Source organism: Ceratotherium simum, chromosome 34 (genome assembly GCF_057802395.1).
Source record: "Ceratotherium simum simum isolate JZ-2026a chromosome 34, ASM5780239v1, whole genome shotgun sequence".
NCBI lineage: Eukaryota > Metazoa > Chordata > Mammalia > Perissodactyla > Rhinocerotidae > Ceratotherium > Ceratotherium simum.
Window position 1 is genome coordinate 8071368 of NC_141933.1, and position 18643 is coordinate 8090010.

The 18643-nt window shown below is 54.1% G+C and overlaps 3 protein-coding genes across 7 annotated transcripts; 2 read left to right on the plus strand and 1 right to left on the minus strand.

The window, feature by feature from the left end:
• Window positions 1-1585: 1585 nt before the first annotated feature.
• On the plus strand, window positions 1586-2170 carry CATSPERH (catsper channel auxiliary subunit eta). The gene is made up of 3 exons (XM_004437587.3): window positions 1586-1759; window positions 1870-1969; window positions 2075-2170. Exons 1-3 carry the CDS (start codon window positions 1586-1588, stop codon window positions 2149-2151), a joined length of 351 nt encoding a protein of 116 aa, XP_004437644.1. The 3' UTR covers window positions 2152-2170.
• Window positions 2171-2196: 26 nt separating this feature from the next.
• On the minus strand, window positions 2197-6343 carry ZFPL1 (zinc finger protein like 1). 5 transcript variants are annotated; one of them, XM_087422668.1, is made up of 8 exons: window positions 6242-6343; window positions 5713-5822; window positions 5293-5404; window positions 3932-4125; window positions 3768-3840; window positions 3551-3694; window positions 3178-3301; window positions 2197-2661 (listed from the first exon to the last, which is right to left on the minus strand). In XM_087422668.1, the coding sequence occupies exons 2-8, from the start codon at window positions 5812-5814 to the stop codon at window positions 2475-2477; spliced, it is 936 nt and encodes a 311-aa protein (XP_087278794.1). In that variant the 5' UTR covers window positions 5815-5822; window positions 6242-6343; the 3' UTR covers window positions 2197-2474. The 5 variants fall into 5 exon arrangements, with proteins under 5 accessions (XP_087278794.1, XP_014648481.1, XP_087278793.1 ...); XM_014792995.2 differs by having other exon boundaries at window positions 6142-6306; XM_087422667.1 differs by having other exon boundaries at window positions 6175-6300.
• Window positions 6344-6436: 93 nt separating this feature from the next.
• CDCA5 (cell division cycle associated 5) lies at window positions 6437-12757 on the plus strand. The gene is made up of 6 exons (XM_004437585.3): window positions 6437-6583; window positions 6795-6886; window positions 6965-7030; window positions 7108-7143; window positions 10437-10874; window positions 11056-12757. Exons 1-6 carry the CDS (start codon window positions 6538-6540, stop codon window positions 11134-11136), a joined length of 759 nt encoding a protein of 252 aa, XP_004437642.1. The 5' UTR covers window positions 6437-6537; the 3' UTR covers window positions 11137-12757.
• Window positions 12758-18643: the final 5886 nt, after the last annotated feature.

Genomic DNA, 18643 nt, shown 5'->3' on the forward strand with positions numbered 1-18643 from the left:
GGAACCCCCTCACTGGTGAGTTAATACACTTTAGTTACATGTTCCTTCCATACTTACATAGCTTGTTTTTAACTTTTTGAAAATTAAACTTTGACAATCACATATGGTGATTTTTTCAGGTTTTTAAAATTATGCATGTGTATGTACGTGTAGGTGTATAAAGTTATATCAAGAAGTGACCCAAAAGACACCCACTCACCATACTATTGAAGGGGTTACCTCTGGAGGAGTGGGGGTGGACGAGGGAGACGGTTACCTTTCCCTCTGAATGCTATGTATTATGCAACTCTTTTACAAGAACATATTCATACACTACTTGGATAATTTTTAAAATGGCATTGAGCTAGGAGCCCTAATGTATAAAAGTTCATTTGTATGCAAATGAGAACTAAGGTGCAAACAATTGTTTCAACAGCAGGACCACGGCTGGGCATTGGGGCATCACCCCTCTAATATGTTAGGATGGGGGTGTGAGGGGCTGTTGTGATTAATGACACTGGGCAGCAAGCCTGGGTGGTGGGGTCAGGCTCTAACCCTCCCACTTCAAGGCAGGAGACTTCGGGTCTTGGCGTGACCAGGGACCCAACTTGCGGGGCAGACAGGCAGGCAGGAGGCAGTGGAGGCGGCCGAGCTCAACATCAAGGCCGCCCTCTTCTTCTGCTTTAGTTCCTGGGAGCTTGCGTGTCCCTCCACACCATTTCTGGCTGTTTTTCTGGCTTATCTGTTGACAGTCCTGGAGGTTTCACCTCTCACACGTACAGAGGAAACGTTTTCTTCTGGGCTTCTAACCGTCCCTGCCCATTCCACAGCCTCAGGTAGAATCGGATCCTAGTCTCAGTACCAATTCCCTCGCTCATTGGCTGTGAAAGCTGGAGCTGACAACCCCTCTCTGTGCCTTTGACCCGTGTGTACAATAGGATTTATGCCACCGGCCCCAGCTTCCTTCTGGGACTGTTGGAGTGACAGAGGTGATGGGTGTGAAAATGCTCTGAGGGCCAGAAGGGAAAGCCAGGCAGCATCAGGTCCTAGAGGAACATCTGGGGAGAGGATGGAAAAGCCAGTTGCTCTCCAGGCCACACAGGGGAGGGCATGGGGAAGGTCCCAGGCCAGCTATGGGGAATCTGTTGTCCCTTCCCTTCCCTCAGTTCCTCCCCATTAGGGGCTGGAGCAAACCCAGGCCTCCCTCACCTGGGAATGCCCTCCAGCTATACATCTGGGTCCTAATCTCTCATCTGCCTAAGATTTGGGGTGCACCTAGGACATGCCCCTCCACTTTTCTGAGATCCAGTCCTTCATCTGTAGAATGTGCCCACACTACCTCCTCTGGTAGGGAGGAGGCTGAGAGGACTCAGTGATCAGACCACTACTCCTCCACAATTCCAAGCTCCCTGGCCACCCATGAAACACTCCTGTATTGGCTGGAACCAATGTTCTAGACTCTTGCCCCCTCCAATGTTCTCCTGGTTCTAGAATCTCACTGCTATTCCAGACTGTGCACTCTAGAACCAGAGGGTCAGCTGCTTGTGCTGGGCAGTGTCGGCTTGCTCAGCTCTACCGTCTGACTTGAGTCTCTGCTGCCGCCAGGATGCGGTGGCGGGACCGCGTGGCTGTGCTCTTTTTCCCACAAGGCATGATGCTCACCATGGCTGCAATGATGCTCTTCTTTATACACCTGTGCATCTTCGCCAGCGATGTGCACCACTTCTGCGTCACCCACCACTACGACCGCATGAGCTTCCGCTACACAGTGGTCCTGATGGTAGGCCGGGGGCAGGGCTCAAGGGCTGGTCAGGGAGGCCCAGGGGCTGAGGGAAACCCTGCTGCTGTGTCAGGGGGCCACTCTCCCCTGGACGGTTCTCCCGTCTACAGTTCTCCCAGGTGATCAGCATCTGCTGGGCCGCCATGGGGTCACTCTACGCTGAGATGACAGATGTCAAGTTTCTTCGGTGCTTTTCCCTGACCATTCTGAGTGAGCGGGAGAGGGGTGCATGAAGGGAGAGGGGGAGCTTTGGAACCCTGAAACATGGCAAGGAGGGGGCAGGGAAGGCTGACGGGGACTCTTTCCTCTGCCCAGTGCTCAACGGAGCCATGTTCTTCAACCGCCTGTCCCTCGAGTTCATGGCCCTCCAGTACCGGGAGGAGAACCACTGAGGACTGGGGACTGGGCTGAGAAGGGGGAAGGAAAAGGCTGCTTCGGGTATTTTAATAAAGTCTGTCATTTATTTCCACCTGTCATCTCCTCTGTGGAGTCGGGGATGGGAGGCTGGAGACCCAGGAAAAACAGGTCAAGAAAATGCTTGACCTACAGGGACCCCAGGCCCAGCCTGCGGCCACTCTGGTGGACTCAGCTTTGGGCCTGGGATCTTAGTGTCTCAGGCTTGAGGGAGAGGAGCAGAGAAGAAGGGCCCCCAGATCTGCCCAGCTCCCCTCCTTAGGCCGCCAGGTCCCAGGCTGGCCCAGCCACAAGCAAGGGCTCAGGAGGGACCCACACGGATGTGAGGGTTCATGAGCGGGTCAAGGTTGGGATCGCTGTCAGCTGCAGCCCGGCCCAGGCGAGACATGAGGGCAAGGAGGGCCAGGAAGCCCAGTAGCCCCAGCAGCAGCAATAGCCCCGCCCGCTGGAGCAGGGTCAGTGGCCGCTTACGAGACCCAGCCCGGCTCCTGCGGGGACGAAGGGAAAGTCAGATCAGGCCTCAGTCCCTGGAGGCCCCTGTGGCCCGTAGCGGAGCCCTAGTCATTACACTCGTCTTCTGGCCCCAGCACCACCATCCCTGAGCCTCGTCTCCGCGAGTGTGCCGTGGGAGGGATCACCCCTGCACCTGCCCACTACAAGGGTGACTGCGCCGCTCAAACCAGCTGAAGCAACAACTGTTCTGGAAACTGGAATGTGTCAGGCACAGGGAGAGTCACAAAGGTCAGGTAGTGTCAGAGCAGGAAGTGGCCTCAAAGAGTCCGTGTCCAAACCTCCTATGTAGCAGTTGAGGAAACAGCCCCGGAGAGGGGTAGACCCAAGACTTCTACTGCCAGGCCGAGGCCTCTCTGCACAGCTCCAGTACCAGCTACCCTCACTACCCACAACAAGCCCCTTTTGTCATGAAATCGTCCTGCCTGGGGCCTCTGGCTCTCACTTCCTCTCCTGCCCCTTCCTGGCTTCCTGCCCCACCTGACCCTGTGTACCTGAGCAGCTGGGCCAGCCAGCCCAGGGCAGGCCGGCGACGGTACTTGTCATCATCGCAGTCCCCACGGAGGCCTGGTGCCCGGTCATCATCCCGCGTATCATACACCTTCCTAGGGGCTGAGGCTGCAGGGACAGAGCCACCAGCATTCATAGGCTCAGAGAAACTGGCCGGTAGTGGGGTGGGGAGAGGGGAGGCCAGCTCCTTGCCCTTCTCAGCCTGACAGAGCACCTCGGAATTGTGGGGAGGTAAGGTCTGTGCTCGGAGTGAGGAAGGGTCCCGCCGGGTGGGTCTCTGGACCCCTGAGCTCCCTCCACACAAACCACCCCACTCCCTTTCTATCCTCCTCTGGCCTGGACAATTCCCCGGCTCACCGTGAGTCAAGGGCTCGGGATTGCCCATGTGGATCACTGTGTGCTGCTCGGGCCTGCTTGGGGAAGCGGGGGGCCGGGGGACTTGGCTGTAGAAAGCTGGGGCAGAAGCGCTGGCTATCGCTTCTTGTTCAGGGGTACCACTGGCTGTGGGCAGGAAGAGAGCTGTCAGCAGAGCAGGGAGGCAAGGGTCCCAAAGGCAGGGGAGACCACCACTTACCATTAAAGCTGGACCAATCAGAGAAGTCGGAGGTGTTGAGGGGCTCAGGCTCTGGGCTCACCACTTCATCGATCTGGAGGAAGGAACCTATGTCACTAGCCTGCCCAGTGCTGTCCCCATTCACCCATCAGCCCAGGTGGGACCCCGGGCAGAGGAACTCTCACCAGAGGAAGGCCCAGTCCTGCTCGGGCCCAGTTGACTGTGGCCAGCTTCTCTCTCAGCGCGGAGGCCACGGGGCCAGCCAGGTTGGCTGGGGGGAAGATGGGGCCACTGCAGCTGGGGCACTGGTAGCCAGCAGGTGCTGTGTTTTGGGGGAGCTGGGCAGCACGTTCATTGAGGCAGGCCCAATGGAAGAGATCTTGGGGCCCACAAAACAGGAGAAGCAGCATGAGGAAGACGACACAGCAACAGCCCCCAGCCCACCACAGGGATATATGCACAGATATATGTAAGCCCAGAGCCCTCTCCCCGCCATCCTCACCCCAGGTCCATTTCATTAGTGTTCCCTAAGACTCTGGCATTCCTGGCCATTGTTGTCCAACTAAGTCAAGGTAGATACTACCAAGCTCCCTAGCCCACCAGGGGATGGGGGTGGGTGGGAAGAAGATGCCACCCACCCTTTCTGTGAGTCCTCTCTGGACCTGCTCTCATCACAACCTCCTTCAACTGACAGCCAATCAAGGACAGTTTCAGAAAAGGTTCCTAGACATACACAGGCCCACACACGCATGTACACATCCAGGAGCACAAGGGTACATGTGTTTACACATAATCAAAGGCACATGCCATCCCTTGTATCTACACTTACGGGCACACTAACTCTCACACATCCACATCTACACGCGCACGCTTGCTAACACTTGAGAACTCTCACCCACACATTCTCCTGCAACCCCACCCCACACCTGTGTTCATATGTTCACACACATTTACCCATTCACTCTCCCACAGGTACTAACGAACACACCAATACTTACGTAAAGACACAATGCATGTGAAATTCACGCACATATACACACGCACTCATACTGAGAAGCACAAGGGGAGCCCATTTTTTTGCTAGCTCCTTCAAAAAGTGGAGCTAAGGTTCTTACAGCAGTCAGGTCAAGGTCATGACACGTGTCTGCTGACTTCTTTTAGCTGACTTGACTGCGGAAACTCACTTCCTCTCTGGTTAATCTTGGAATCAGTAATGGATCCTGAATGTCTGAAAGCCCCATGCTTTCAGCTCACTGCTGGGCCAGGCAGCTACTGCTCGCAGCCACAACCACACCCACAAGGTTGACTGGCTCTCGCTCAACCCTCAAGATTGAGGGGGCTCTAATTTTTAGGGAAAGACACTGAGGCCTAGGAAGGGAAAATGACTTGCTTGAGCTCACACAGCAGGTAAGTAACCTAGGAGGACTAATCTGGGGCTCCAGCCTCCCAGGCTTGGAGGTCTCACTGTCCGGATGCTTAGGGAGGGCCTGGAAACTGGTCACCAAGCTGGGCCTGTCCTGATCCCCCCAAGGTGCCCAGGCCTCACCATAACAGACGAGGCGGGTCGTCTCCCGGGTGGCCAGGGGGACGTTGCACAGGCGGCAATTGGGGTTATAGTCGCTATCTTGGAGCCACTGCAGGTAGGACTGGACGATGCACTGAAGTGGGAGAGAGAGGTCACAACTGGAGCAGGGGCTCCACAGCCCATCTCTCCAAGGCCCAACTGCCTTCTCCCTCATCACAGAGGAGACTCATCCTTTCATTTGCTCAATAATAAACATTTATTGAGCACAGACTGTGTGCCAGACTCTGTCCTAAGGGCTGGGGATAGAGCAGTGAACGACATAAACCAAGTCCTCGCCCTCCTGGAGCTTCCATTCTAGCGCCGGCCCTTCAGGGATTTGGAGAAAGCCAAGACGGCCTGTCCACCCAGCGCCCCGCGCAGCCCCTCCCCTGAAGGCCCCACCTTGGTGTGATTGGCTACCAGGCAGTGCTCGCAGACGTTGACCCGGTGTTCGAAGCAGAACAGGTTGGTCACCTTCCTCTTGGGGCACTTGCAAAGCCCCATGGTAGGCCCTGCGGAAGGGGCTTGAGTTGGTAGGGAGCCGGGTCCTGCTGGCTGCCACGACACACTCACCAGCCCAGTTTGTTTCTACTCTTAACTCCCCTAGACACTCTCGTATTCGCCCCAACCCCAAATTCCTGTCCACTGCCCCTCTTCATTCTGGGCCACGCCCCCTGCATAAATCCCGCCTCTGGAGACCCCTCATTCCTCCTGCATCCTTCCCCCGGCCGACCCCTCCATCAGCTACTCTGCGATACCACCGACCCCGCCCCCACGGGCCCCTCCTGAACCCCACCCCCTCCAAGCCCCGCCCCCACCTCCTCCACAAACCCCACTCTCGGTGTTACTGATCTGCTGCGGTACCGGTCTCAACGGGTGCGAGCGCCGGTGCGAGGCGCGGAAGGACGGACGCCACACTCAGCCAACCCACCACTCTGCTCTCTCCCCTCGGGCTGCTCCGATTATCCCTCCGCTGCCACGTCTCTTCCGGGTGCGGCGCGCGCTTATGATGCCAGAGCGCCGCCGGCCCCGCCCCTGATGACGCTAGACGTGGAGACGGGTGAGGAGGGCGTGAGCCGGGCACCGTGGCCCTCCCGCCTTACGTCACTTCCGCTTCCTCCCGGGCAAGGCGGGTAATTCGAACGTTTCTGTCTCAGACGGCCCTCCGGTTGGCGCGAGCCCCGGCGGCGGCAGCGGCGGCGGCGGAGATCGAGAGCAGCGCTAGATATGTCAGAGAGGCGAACGCGGTCTGGAGGGGCCGCCCGGAGCTCCGGTGAGCGGAGGGCGCGCGGGACAGATGGGGCCGGGCCGTTTGAGGGATGCAGTCCCGTGAGGAAGGCCCTTCCCCCGCCGCTCTAGGAGGCTCGTCCCTCCCGGAAGACGCCCCCAAAGGGCCTGTTTGGGAGCCTTCTCTCGCTCTCTTCAGAACCTGTTCTCTAGACTTTAGAGTCTCCTATACCTCCTAACTTTTTTCTCTTTTCCAGGGCCCGCGGCCCCATCTCCTAAGTCTCTGCGGAGGTCCCAGCGGAAATCAGGCTCTGATCTCCCGAGCACCCTCCCTGAAATCTGTGCAAAGGTGAGCCCCGGGTTCCTCGGTTCCTACCCCAGGGGCCCCTGGGCTAATGTAGAGCTCATGGTCACCCCTCTTCTCCAGGCACCCCATGCGGCTCCAATCAGAAAGCCCATCGTCTTGAAGAAGATCGTTGCTCATACTGCAGAGGTGAGGGCTGAGAGAGCTTGTGGGTGGGGAGCCAAAATGGGAGCCGGCCATGTGATCAATTAATGTTGTCTCCACAGATCCCATCTGTCAACTCGCCTCGCAGGAGCCCTAGGGTGAGTTCATTTTCATCTGCTTGGTTGAGTGGAATCCAGGACATTCTAGAGCTGGGGAGGGGCATACTGGCTGCTCACATCTGCCCAGGGAGCTGTTTTGCAGTATTTTGAAACAGTTTGCCTTCGGAGGCCTGCGTGCATTGCCAATCTTGCTTACTCTTTGTAGACTTAATACATTTAGCTCTTGATTTCCTTGATATTCTCTACCATTTTCTTTTAAAACTTGAGCTGTGTCCTAGCTACTCTATCTTTTTTCTACTCCATCTTTCCTCAGTTTTTACTTATGGTTGTAAGATAAGTTACATGTACAGTGTTTTTACTATTTTAGCAGAAATCAAGATGTTTCATTGACAAAATCTGGGCTTGAAGATATAATGAATGAGAAATGTTAACTGCTTTTGAGGAGCTCATGGGGTGACCAGTCAAGTGGGGAGAAAGGCATATGAACAAGTGATAGCATAGTGTGCTGAGGACCATGATAAGGAAAGAACTAGATGCTATAAAAGCACCTAACCCAGACCAGGTGGCTCAGGGAACATTTCACAGAAGAAATGTTTAAACTGAGTCTTTAGTCTTTAAAGACAAGTAAGAGTGTTCGGGGCAAAGGAAGCTGTGTTTGCAGAGACCTGGAGTCCACAGAAAATCACCAGGTTTGGGGAACCACAGCTTGTTTGGTGTGTCTGCAGCAGACCTTGTCCGGGGCGGGGAGCATGCTAAGCCAGAACAGATCTTCAGAGGCTCAGGAGCTTGGGCTTCACCCTTGGCTCTGCAGGCAGCCTTTGGAGAGTTTTAAGCAAGGTAGTGACTGAGTTAAGCTTGAGTGTTTTAGAAAGATCCCTCGTGGGGCTGAGTGGAGAATAGGTTGGAGAAAGCCCACTGGGGCCCCCAACACCAGATAGGAGGACTTGACGGATATCCTGAAGTGAGATGGTGGGGGCCTGAAGTAAGGTAATGGCAAAGTGCTGCTCTGCCACCCCTCCACCCCCACCCCGGCTCACCACATGACCATCCCATCACACAGGACTCAGCTCAAATGACACCTCCTCCTGGAAGCCTTCCCTGACCACTCCATCCTATCACTGTCACATTTCTCAATGTAGTTCTCCTTGGGCCTCATTGATAGCTGAGAGGATTTGTTTGCATATTTGTTGACTTGAGGCCAGGGACTTCTGCCTCCCGCATGGTGGCCACTCATCCTTGTTGGTTGAACGATAGATTCATGAGATAGTGAGCAAGAAAAGCTGCAGGGACTTGGATGACTGCTTGCCTGTAGGGGATGAGAAAGAAGTAGTCAGGGGTGACCCCCATTTTATTCAGCATCCCTTTTACTAAGACTCGTGGGGCAGATCCCAGAGCTTGTAGCCAGGAAATGTCTCCCTTGATAACTGACATACTTCCTTCTATTAGACTACAAGGGTGTCGAATTTGTCCTGTTTCCTGCCTTGTCTTGGCTGCCAGAAAGCTCAGTGCCAAGTTTTGTGTCGAGTAGTCACCCCTTATCTACACTTTTGTTTTTCACGGTTTCAGTTACCTGCAGTCAACTGCAGTCTGAAAATTTTAAATGGAAAATTCTAGAGATAGACAATCCGTAAGTTTTAAATTGTGCGCCATTCTGAGTAGCATGATGAAAACCCTCGCCATTCCACCCAGGACATGAATCATCCCTTTGTCCAGCAGATCCACGCTGTACATGCTCCCCGCCTGTTAGCCACCTAGTAGCCGTCTCAGTTATCAGACCGACTGTCGCGGTATCACAGAGCTTGTGTTCCACTAACCCTTACTTTACTTCATAATGGCCCCAAAGTGCAAGAGCAGTGATGCTGGCAGTTCGGATATTCTCTTACTGTGCCTAATTTATAAATTAAACTTCACCATAGGTATATACGTATAGGAAGAAACAGTATATATAGGGTTCGGCACTATCCGTGGCTTTGGGCATCTACTGGGGGTCTTGGAACGTCTCCCCGGCGGATAAGGGGGGGCGACTGTGTATTAGTTCGCTGAGTCATCAACACCTGCTCCATGCAGGGCTCTGCTGTAGGAGCTGAGCATGGGCAAGGTCAACCAGACAGATGAAGACCCCTGCTCTCAGGAAACTCACATTCTAGTCGGGGTGGCAGTTAACCAGTGAACAAGTACTCTCAGCTAGTGATGGCTGCTGTACAGGAAAGAGGTCACTGACAGAGTAACTAGCAGAAGTGAGGAGGGGCTGATCTAGATGCCACGGTAAGGGACGGCCTCCCTGAGGAAGCAGCATTGGAGCTGAGAGCGGAATTCTGAGGAGCCAGTATGTAAACCTCTTACTCCACATGTCAGAGTAAGCCCTTTCCTGTTCACAACCTTGCCGTGGCTCCCTGAGTCTCTCAGAACAAGGGTCTCCGTGGGTGTCCCCTTATAGCGGCCTACAGAACGACCTACAACCCCCGTTACCTCTCAAACCCCATCCTCAGTTCCTCTCCTCACTTCCTCGTGCTTCAGCCATACTGGCCTTGTTCTTTGCCCCTGACTGGCACACTTGCCTCAGGACTCTTGCGCCTTCTGTTCCCTCTGCCTAGAACACTTTTCCTCTGGATAACTCACTCCCTCACCTCCTCCAAGTTGTAGCTCAAATGCCACCTCAGTGAGGCCTCCATTGACCTTCACCTACTTAAAATTCCAGCCCACCCCCAGTGCTCTGTCTTGTTCTGTTTTTCCAAAGTGCTTACCACCTCTAACGTACCACATGATTTTCCCTGTTCTCTGTTCCCCCACTAGACTGGAAGCTCCATGGAGACAGGGGTTTTCTCTGTTTTGTTCCCTGCTGTTCTCCCAGTGTCTAGACCAGGGCTTGGAGCGGGGTGGGTGACCAGTAAGTACTTAAGGACTGGATGGACATTTTAGGAGAATCATCACCAGCTGTGTGGCAGGTGGCCCACAGAGCACAAGGATGGCAGCAGAAAGAGCAGTTAGGAGGTTGTTGAGCTCATCTGGGTGACGTGATGGGGGCTGGCGTCAGTTAGAGGTGGCTAGATTCCGGTAACGTTTTGGAGACAGTGCTGACAGCACCAGCGGGTGGTGGCAAGTCTTTGTGTCACGAAAGCAGACTCCTCAGAAGTGATGATGGATTGTTCTTTTCTCCCCTCGCCACATCTGTCTCAGGGTCTGATTTGTTGTCGCCTGACCTGTCTCCTCTTTTCCTTTTATGTGTTTGTCCTATGGGTCTTTCTTTCCACCCTACATCTCCTCGGGCCTTCCTGGAAGCAAGTAATACAGCTAAGTAACAGGGAGGCATCCCCTCTTCTGTCCTGGTACAGATTGCTTTTTTCTTGGAGAAAGAAAACAACCCTCCTAGCAAGGAACCTACGAAGGAGGACCTCTTCAAGAAATATAGTGTCCCCGACACCCCCACCACCACTCCTGTGCTGCACCCCCTGAATGTTGAGTCCCACTCAGGGGAAGGAGCCTTGGACACTAGAGACTTAGAGATGTCCAAGAAAGTCAGGCGGTCCTACAGCCGGCTGGAGACCCTTGGCTCTGCCTCCACCTCCACCCCAGGCCGCCGCTCCTGCTTCGGCTTCGAGGGGCTGCTGAGGGCAGGAGACTTGGCCGGAGTCTCGCCTGTGGTGTGTTCAAAGTTACCCGAGGTCCCCAGGGTCCCCGCGCAGCCCTGGGCCCCTGACGCGACTCTCCCCGGAATCTCCCCGCCAGTCGTGAAAGAGAAACGAAAGAAGAAGAAGGCGCCAGAGATCCTGGTGAGTGAGGGGCAGGGGCCTTCCTCCACTCTCACATCAGACACACAGGGACGCATGCCAGGCTGGGGCTCACCTCTGGCTGTTTTGGGGGAAAGGCAGCACCTGCAAGGTGCAGGGTAGAGATGCTCCAGCTAACATTCCCCCCTCCCCACTCACCTGCCCCCCATTTCTCTTCCCCCAGAAATTGGAGCTGGATGAGTGGGCCGCAGCCATGAATGCTGAGTTTGAAGCTGCTGAACAGTTTGATCTCCTGGTTGAATGAGATGAAATGGGGGTGTACCTGGCCAGACTCTCCCTTCCTCCCCCTGTACATAGTCCCTTCTCCCTGTGGAGAAGACACTTGGAGTCCTCTCCCCCGGTCTTGTTACCTGTGCGTGTGCTGTTGATACACATGAGGCCTGTCCTCTTCTGAGGGCTTGTGCAGCTTCAGGAAGTGGGGCCTGCCTGCTGTCCTGCTGGTGTCCTGTCTCTAGTTGAGGCCCACCATCCTCTCCTCCTACCTCCCAGAGTATTCCAGCCACAGGAAGTTAAAGGGCTGGGGACTCTGGGTGAGAGAGCACCTTTGCCCTCTGCTCTTTTTGGGAGATGTGGCTGCTCTGCCCAGCCCCAACAGAAACAGACACCGAGGGCCATAGCCGGCCTCAAGCTTTCTCTCCTGAGTTGCCTTCTGTTGGTGGCTTGGTTCCCAGCCACGAGCCCGTCTCTGTAAAGAGGCTTGGGTTTCCTTTGGATTCTGTAGATGGTCCAGGAGAGAATTCATGGATTGGGGCCAGCTCTATCTGTGAGGAAGAAGCTGGATACTCAGCCTATAGAGTCTTAAGTTTCGAAGGAGAGAAGGAAGCCTTGGTTGGATCTCAGACCACAAGCCTTTCCTCCGCAGAAGCTGTGTTTTATAGTTCTATGTTCTGCTGTTGAGATGTTCGGTTAGATGCCAGGCTGACGGAGCTCTGGCTGCTGGGGGCACAGAGGGCGCATTCCAGGGTGTGGCCGCCAGGTGCCGCAGGCTCCAGACGTGGGGAACCTGAGGCTCAGGATGTCCAGACAGGACACCTGCACGGGCTGGGTCGCTCACACCTATTTCTTACCAAACACAGTGCACAGCGTCTCCTCAGCTCTAGAAGAAAAATTTATGGGTTGAACGGTCCTGTTCCCACTAGCATTTTGCAGCTTCACCTGTAAAGTTCTAGGAAGCTTTTCTCAAGTGGCAGAAGGGGACAAGGGTTGATAGCAGTTTTAACTTTTAGCTTCTGTAATGTCCTCTCCCATGAGGACACCGCCTGAGGTAGGTGGTAGGAGTTGAACTGGGGGGAAGGGGGTCATCTCATTGTCTCCGGGGAACCCAACTCCCCCCAACCCCGTTTCTGTTTTCTCAATACTGGTAAAGGTGTGCTTTCAGAGGCTGCCCAGCCATGACCTCCACCGTGCCCATGCACCTTTTGATGTTCACAGGTTCCTAGAAGTAGAGGCTAAGGGGTGTGGAGGGGCTTGTGGGTAGCAGAGAACGTCAGGGAAGATAAGCGCTTGCCGGTGAGGGGACTTGAAACCACGCAGGCCTGGTGGGCGCCAGTGAAACTCTTTATGAGGCCTGGGAGCCCCAGGCCACCTGTTCCATGATTCGCGTTCTGTCAGACCATGCAAGCCCCCTTGCCCAGTGGGCCCAGATGCCCTCAAGCTGGACCACACCTGAAGAATCCTTGTCCTCGCTGTCTGGCGGGGCCAAACTCCCAGGGGGTGTCTTAGTCCTGCAGAATCAGGAGTAGCCAGACTATGTCGAGTTGATGTCATCACTGCAAACTTCTCTCTGTCCCTGGAAAACTAAGAATGTAGAGTTTAAGGAAAAATTGGGGTTTCTTTTTTAAATAAAAAAAAACCTGACTAAAGAATTTCTGCCTGTTCATAGACTGTTTTCTTTTAGTGGGTCAAAGACAGAGCCGAGGTGTGAGGCCCAGGAAGCCAGGCCTTCTTTGGGCTGTGTCACCACGGTTGTCCTTTTGTGCAGGGGTCTGCCAGCCTGGCCTCCAGTAGCCCTGTTGTGAATCACTGCCCCCTCCCCCATATCTGTTTCTTCTGTCCAGCACCCACTCCCCAAGGCAGAGCCACCTGGAAAGGAAGCCTCAAGGGGATTCCCATCCCCTCCTGTCCTAGGAGGAAAGAAGTCGAGTGTGGGGTGAGGCTGCTAAGAGCTTAAGAGCTTCACCTAGGGCCTGGGAACCAACCCCCTCTCCCCTGTCCTGGGTCCAGTCTTGTTCCCCTGTTCCACCTCCCTGGGCTCCTGGGAAGGAGCCGGCTCCTCCCTGGCCTGGCCTGGATGCTCTACAGCAGTGGATGCAGAACCCCCAGGGGAGCCAGGCAAAGATGCGGATTCCCGGGAATTTTCCCTCTCGGCCTGAGGAGGCCCAGGGACATCCATGCAGCTCCACACAAGTGGCACAGACCTGTCTCCTGTCTCATCCTCTATACTTGTCCTTGTGTCCTAGTCCTTAGAATAAGTCAAGGCCTTTAAATTCTTAAATTCTCCCCACGCCTCCCCACTTCGACCTCCTTCCCCACCCAGTGGAGGGCGGGCCTCTTTTCAAGGCCAGCTCTCCACTTTGGCTGTTGATCCAATTCTCTCATCTCTGAGACCTTGTGCACTTTTTCCTACAAGTCCTAGATAGGCTTATGTTCATTTTATTGTTAAAACAACCACGCTAACCCTATCCCAGAAAAGTCTTGACCAGCTTCTGTTTTTAGCTACTACGATTACTCCTTTCAAGGTTAAGCTCCTTGAAATAATGTTCGAACGTTGCTCTCTGCTTCTGTTCCATTTGCTCCGGGCATTTGCTCTGGGTGCCCTCATCACTCCATTTACTGCTCAGGCAGAAGTAACCAGTGACGCCCGAATGCTCAATGTTGAAAATTTGGGCCTCTGCCCCCTTCTTGGGGCCATGGCACTGCTGGTCCCTCTTGGCTTCTGTTGAAATGCCAGGACACTCAGGTTCAGTCCTGGACCCTCTTTCCAATCTGCCTGCTCTCCCTGGACGGCCTCAGGCTCTCTGAGCTGCCTCCTCGTTCGAGACTGCCGGTCTTTATCTCCAACCCATACCTCTCTCCTGAGCTTCAAACTAGAAGTCAGAACTGTCTTCTCAAACTGTATGTCCATTCAGAAGTCACCTCAAACTCAGCTCCTCCACCAGCTCGCCTCTTCCTGTGCTGCCTATGCCGTTAGCGTCACTACCAGCTGACCCAGTCACACAGGAACCAGGTCACCTGCGGCTCTACCCTCTCCCTCACCCCATCCCGTCCACCCCGACCTCAACATCCCTCTACCCCCACGACCACTGGACAATTGTCCCCACCTCCTAGTGAGTCTCCTCTTTAATCTCTCACCTCTCCAAACTATCCACATGGCGGCCAGAATGAGTTTCCTAAGAGAAAAAATATGATGCTGTTTCTCCCCTGCTTAAAACCCTCAGATATAATTCCGCTTCTGGGTGTAATACCCAAGAGAATTGAAAGCAGGGTCTTGAAGAGATATTTGTATCAGCATATTCGCAGTAGCCAAAAGGTGGAACAACACAACTGCCCATCAATGGATGAATGGATAAACAAAATGCAGGATATACATGCAGTGGAATATTATTCAGCCTTCAAAAGGAATGGATTCTGACACAAGCTACAACATCGATGAACCTTGAAGACATTATGCTAAGTGAAATGAGCCAGACACAAAAGGACAAATATTGTATGACTCCATTTATATGAGGTACCTAAAATAGTCAAATTCATAGAGACAGAAAGTAGAACAGTGGTTGCCAGGGGCCAGGGGGGAAAGGGGATGGGGAGTTAGTTTTTAATGAGTACAGACCTTCAATTTGGGAAGATGAAAAGAGTTATGGGGATGGATGGTGATGATGGTTTCGTAGCAATGTGAATGTACTTAATGCCACTGAACTGTACACTTAAAATGGTTAAAGTGGTAAATTTTATGTGATGTAGTTTGCCACAATAAATTTTAAAAAACAAAATCTTTGGTGACTTCCCATTGTCCATGCGGTGGTATAATAGATGGTCATCACGTTTTGGCTGCCCAGCATCTCAACCTCTACAAGTGGGCTGGCTGCAGGACCCTGCTTCCCTCCATGGGTGTGAATAGGGCAGACACTTGCTCCCCCAATCCTGGTGACCAGGATGTGGGCACCTGACCTGACCTCAGCCAATCAGGTTCCCACCTGGAGCGAGGGCCAGGGAAGAGGGAGAGACAACTGAGGATTCAGCGAGCTGGCAGCCCCATGTGTCCAGCGGCCCCGGGCCTCCGTCGTCCGGTGTGGAGATGGTGGAGCACTATGGTTTGCTCCCGTGGCGAGGCCCTCTTGTGGTCCAGGCAGCCAGCGTTCCACACTTCCTGCCCTTTGAGTCTGTTTTTCTATGAGTTCTGTGACTCCCCAGGACCCTTCCAATAAACTCCTTTTCTGGTCAAATTAGCCAGCATTGTGTTCTCTTCTTTACAACCCAGAGCCCGGCTGATCCAGACTCCCCCGCAGGGCTCGTGAGGACTCCAGGGCGAGGCTGGTGGCTTTGTCCCCAGTCTTTTTTTGTGTGTGTGTGAGGAAGATCAGCCCTGAGCTAACATCCGTGCTAATCCTCCTCTTTTTTTGATCAGGAAGACCGGCTCTGAGCTAACATCTATTGCCAATCCTCCTCCTTTTTTTTTTTTGTTTCCCCCAAAGCCCCAGTAGATAGTTGTATGTCATAGCTGCACATCCTTCTAGTTGCTGTATGTGGGACGCGGCCTCCGCGTGGCCGGAGAAGCGGTGCGTCGGTGCGCGCCCGGGATCCGAACCCCGGCCCCAGTAGCAGAGCGCGCGCACTTAACTGCTAAGCCACGGGGCTGGCCCTGTTCCCAGTCTTAAGGCCCACAGAACCCCCTCAGGCCTGAGCTGCTACAAGGGCCACGCCTCCGGGCCTTTCTCAGACTGCTCTCCTTGCCTGCTCTTCCCCACTCCTGTCGCACCTGGTGAGTCCTGCATCAAGTAGATCTGACTCAAGTGTCACCTCTGCTCACCCTTCCCCACCTGCCTGTCCCCTCCGCAGTGGTAGTATGATGGGTAAGAGCACAGATTGCAGAGTCCAAGGGGGTTTGAATCCTGGCTTTGCCAGTTCAGGCAAGCTAATTAGCCTCTCTGTGCCTCAGTTTCCTTATCGGTAAAATGGGAACAATAATAGTACCTACCCCAGAGTGTTTTGGTGAGAGTCAGATGAACTAATCAAAGTAAAGTGGTTAGTGCATAATAAGTGCTCAATGAACAATAGTTATTTTCTGGTAGAACTGATCACTCTCCCCTTCTTTTTAACTCCCTGAACCCTGCAGAGACCTCCATCATAGTACCTTTAAGCTCTAGTCTGTTCTGCACACACGTTTGTACAGTAGTCTGAGCTCCCTGAGAGTGGAGGAGAATTGTATTTGTCTCTGTCCCTCCAGCGTCCAGGCGTATCATGGGTGAATAGATGTGGTGGTTTCCCTCCAGCTCAGGGTCAGGCCGCACCCCTCTGTCCCCAGCAGCTCACACCCCTCCTGGAGGAGCTGGGGGATGAGAGCTTCTGTGTGCCCAGGTGGAGAGGCGCAGGTAGAGTTGGGAGCAGTGGAGCCTCGGTGACCTGCCTCCTGCAGCAGGAATTCTGGTCCCGCCACTGTGCACGTGAGCACTGGAGCCAGGCACAGGGCTCACACTTGCCCCTGTGCCTCTGGGAGTAGACTTCACCCTCCCTCTTCCGCAGGACAGCTCCCACACGGCCCATGGGCCCCCTGCCCCCTGAGCCTGGGTCCTGAGCCCCCATGACCCGCCACCTCTTTGGATGAGGCTTGGGCTGAAGGCCCGGGTGCTCCTCCCAACATCCGGGCCTCGAGCAAGCTGCCTTCCCTTCATGTATATCTACCATGTGATTGGCAAGTTGTCAAACTCCCTAACAGCCATCTGGTTGGGACTCAGATAGCGCTGGGTCTGAGCCCCAGCTCTGCCTCTTCTGAGAGGTCGTAGGCGAGTCTTTGAGCCTCAATTTTCTCTGATGAGAAGTGGGGCCAACCCACCCTTCTTACGGAGTTGCCCTGGGGATTCTTTTCAAGGTTGACTGTATTGCACTCTCCAAGAGGTGCATTCACTCTTACTCAGATCACCCTGCAGCCCAGCGGGAGCCCCCACACCTGGACATACCATGCCCTCGGCACTGTCCTGCCCACACTGTTCCCTCTTCTGGATTACCCTTCTCTGGCCAAGACACCCCACTTGTTGTTGAAGATCCAGCAGCACCTCCTCGGTGGAGTCTCTCTGGAGCTCCTAAGCCGCGTGCACGGCTCCCTCCTCTCGCGGCCAGGGCTTTCTGTACAGGCCTCCATACGGCACATCTCCTCTCACTGTAGTCACCTGCGAACCCGGGCCTCCCATCCCCAGGAGCTTCTCCTGGACAGAACCGGGTCTGGATCATCTGTGTGTTCTCAGGACCCGGGCCAAGGCCTGTCCCACAGACAGCGGTTGGTCAACCAGTGTTTACTGGGGACCACTGACTGCAGAGTGGACTGTAGTCGCTCATGATCACAAGTCCTTACCTTTGTTCATAAGTTCATGTTCATAAGTTACCTTTTCTTATATTGGGGCCCTTTAGGCCGCTTCCGGTTTTTCTTCCTAGTGTACATCGGCTACTGTGGCCCTCTGTGTGAATTACTTCTATTTCCTTTGGAGTCGTTTCTTTAGGCCTAGTTTCCAAAGCGACGTTACCAGGGGCAAGGTTTGTAGATCTTGTTATACCTGCCAGGTTCCCCTGGGACAGGTCAAACCCAGTGACAGGGCTACCTGCTTCCGAGCATCGGTTCTACCCTGGAGCCTGGCGAGTCCCTCAGGCTACAGGCCCTCTGCAGGCCACCGAGATTCTGTTTACGTCATATGGACAGGAATTGTGATAGTTCAGGCCATCTGGAAAGGTCTGATGTAATGCAGAGAGCACATTATACAGGATCCCTGCCACAACCCATGGACCTGTCAGAAGCCCCTCTGGAGCCCCGTATGGAGAAGGACACATCCAAGGTTACTATTTGTCCTCTAATTGGATTGTCCTCCATCATTTGGCCAGCAGATGCACAAGATTCTGAAAAATCTGAGAGTGACCAATCGTGACAATTCCATCTGTTGACTTAGACTTTCCGTGACTTGGGGAGAAGCTGCTATTTCAAGCCTGCTTGGTGGGACATCTCACCCCACCTCATAGAGATGGGAGCACCCCCAGGCTAGCCCAGCTCCGGCTCCACTGCGGACCCGTCCAAGGGGGTCCTGGGGAGGCACCTTTGCTCAGCAGATGAAAGAGTGGGCCAAGTTCAGATTGCAGAGTGCGGAGGGAATGGGAGAGGGGTGAACAGCATGGGCAAGAGCGTGGTAGTGGGGACAGTCTGGGATGATGTCAAGAAGTGAGCCTCCTGGCTGGTCTGAGCAGAGGCTTGTTCAAGGCAGGTGGAATATTGGTGGGTTAGAAACAAGTGTCCATAGCAGAGGGTCTTCACTGCCACACTCTTTACTTCTCAATATCCAATTGATAGATGATTTCTACACCAAAAAGGGGAGGGATTTTCCAGTTTCTTACAAGCTTCTATAGGATTCCTTTAAATAGTGCCATTCTATCCCCCCCTGACTCCCCACCCCAACCCCTTGCATTTACAAGGGATTCGGTTTACAAAATATTTGGTAAGGTTGCCAGATAAAATACAGGACACCCAGTAAATTTTGAATTTCAGATAAACAATG

What these genes read in the sequence shown, in the direction of transcription:
- CATSPERH (XM_004437587.3), top strand. Translation starts at nt 1,586, where the DNA reads ATGCGGTGGCGGGACCGCGTGGCTGTGCTCTTTTTCCCACAAGGCATG. An exon ending in GCTACACAGTGGTCCTGATG is followed by an intron (nt 1,760 to 1,869) that starts GTAGGCCGGGGG and finishes TCCCGTCTACAG; the next exon opens with TTCTCCCAGGTGATCAGCAT. An exon ending in CTTTTCCCTGACCATTCTGA is followed by an intron (nt 1,970 to 2,074) that starts GTGAGCGGGAGA and finishes TCCTCTGCCCAG; the next exon opens with TGCTCAACGGAGCCATGTTC.
- ZFPL1 (XM_087422668.1), bottom strand. Translation starts at nt 5,814, where the DNA reads ATGGGGCTTTGCAAGTGCCCCAAGAGGAAGGTGACCAACCTGTTCTGC. An exon ending in TGGTAGCCAATCACACCAAG is followed by an intron (nt 5,405 to 5,712) that starts GTGGGGCCTTCA and finishes CTCCCACTTCAG; the next exon opens with TGCATCGTCCAGTCCTACCT. An exon ending in CAGGACTGGGCCTTCCTCTG is followed by an intron (nt 3,841 to 3,931) that starts GTGAGAGTTCCT and finishes TCCTTCCTCCAG; the next exon opens with ATCGATGAAGTGGTGAGCCC.
- CDCA5 (XM_004437585.3), top strand. Translation starts at nt 6,538, where the DNA reads ATGTCAGAGAGGCGAACGCGGTCTGGAGGGGCCGCCCGGAGCTCCG. An exon ending in CGCCTCGCAGGAGCCCTAGG is followed by an intron (nt 7,144 to 10,436) that starts GTGAGTTCATTT and finishes GTCCTGGTACAG; the next exon opens with ATTGCTTTTTTCTTGGAGAA. An exon ending in AGAAGGCGCCAGAGATCCTG is followed by an intron (nt 10,875 to 11,055) that starts GTGAGTGAGGGG and finishes CTCTTCCCCCAG; the next exon opens with AAATTGGAGCTGGATGAGTG.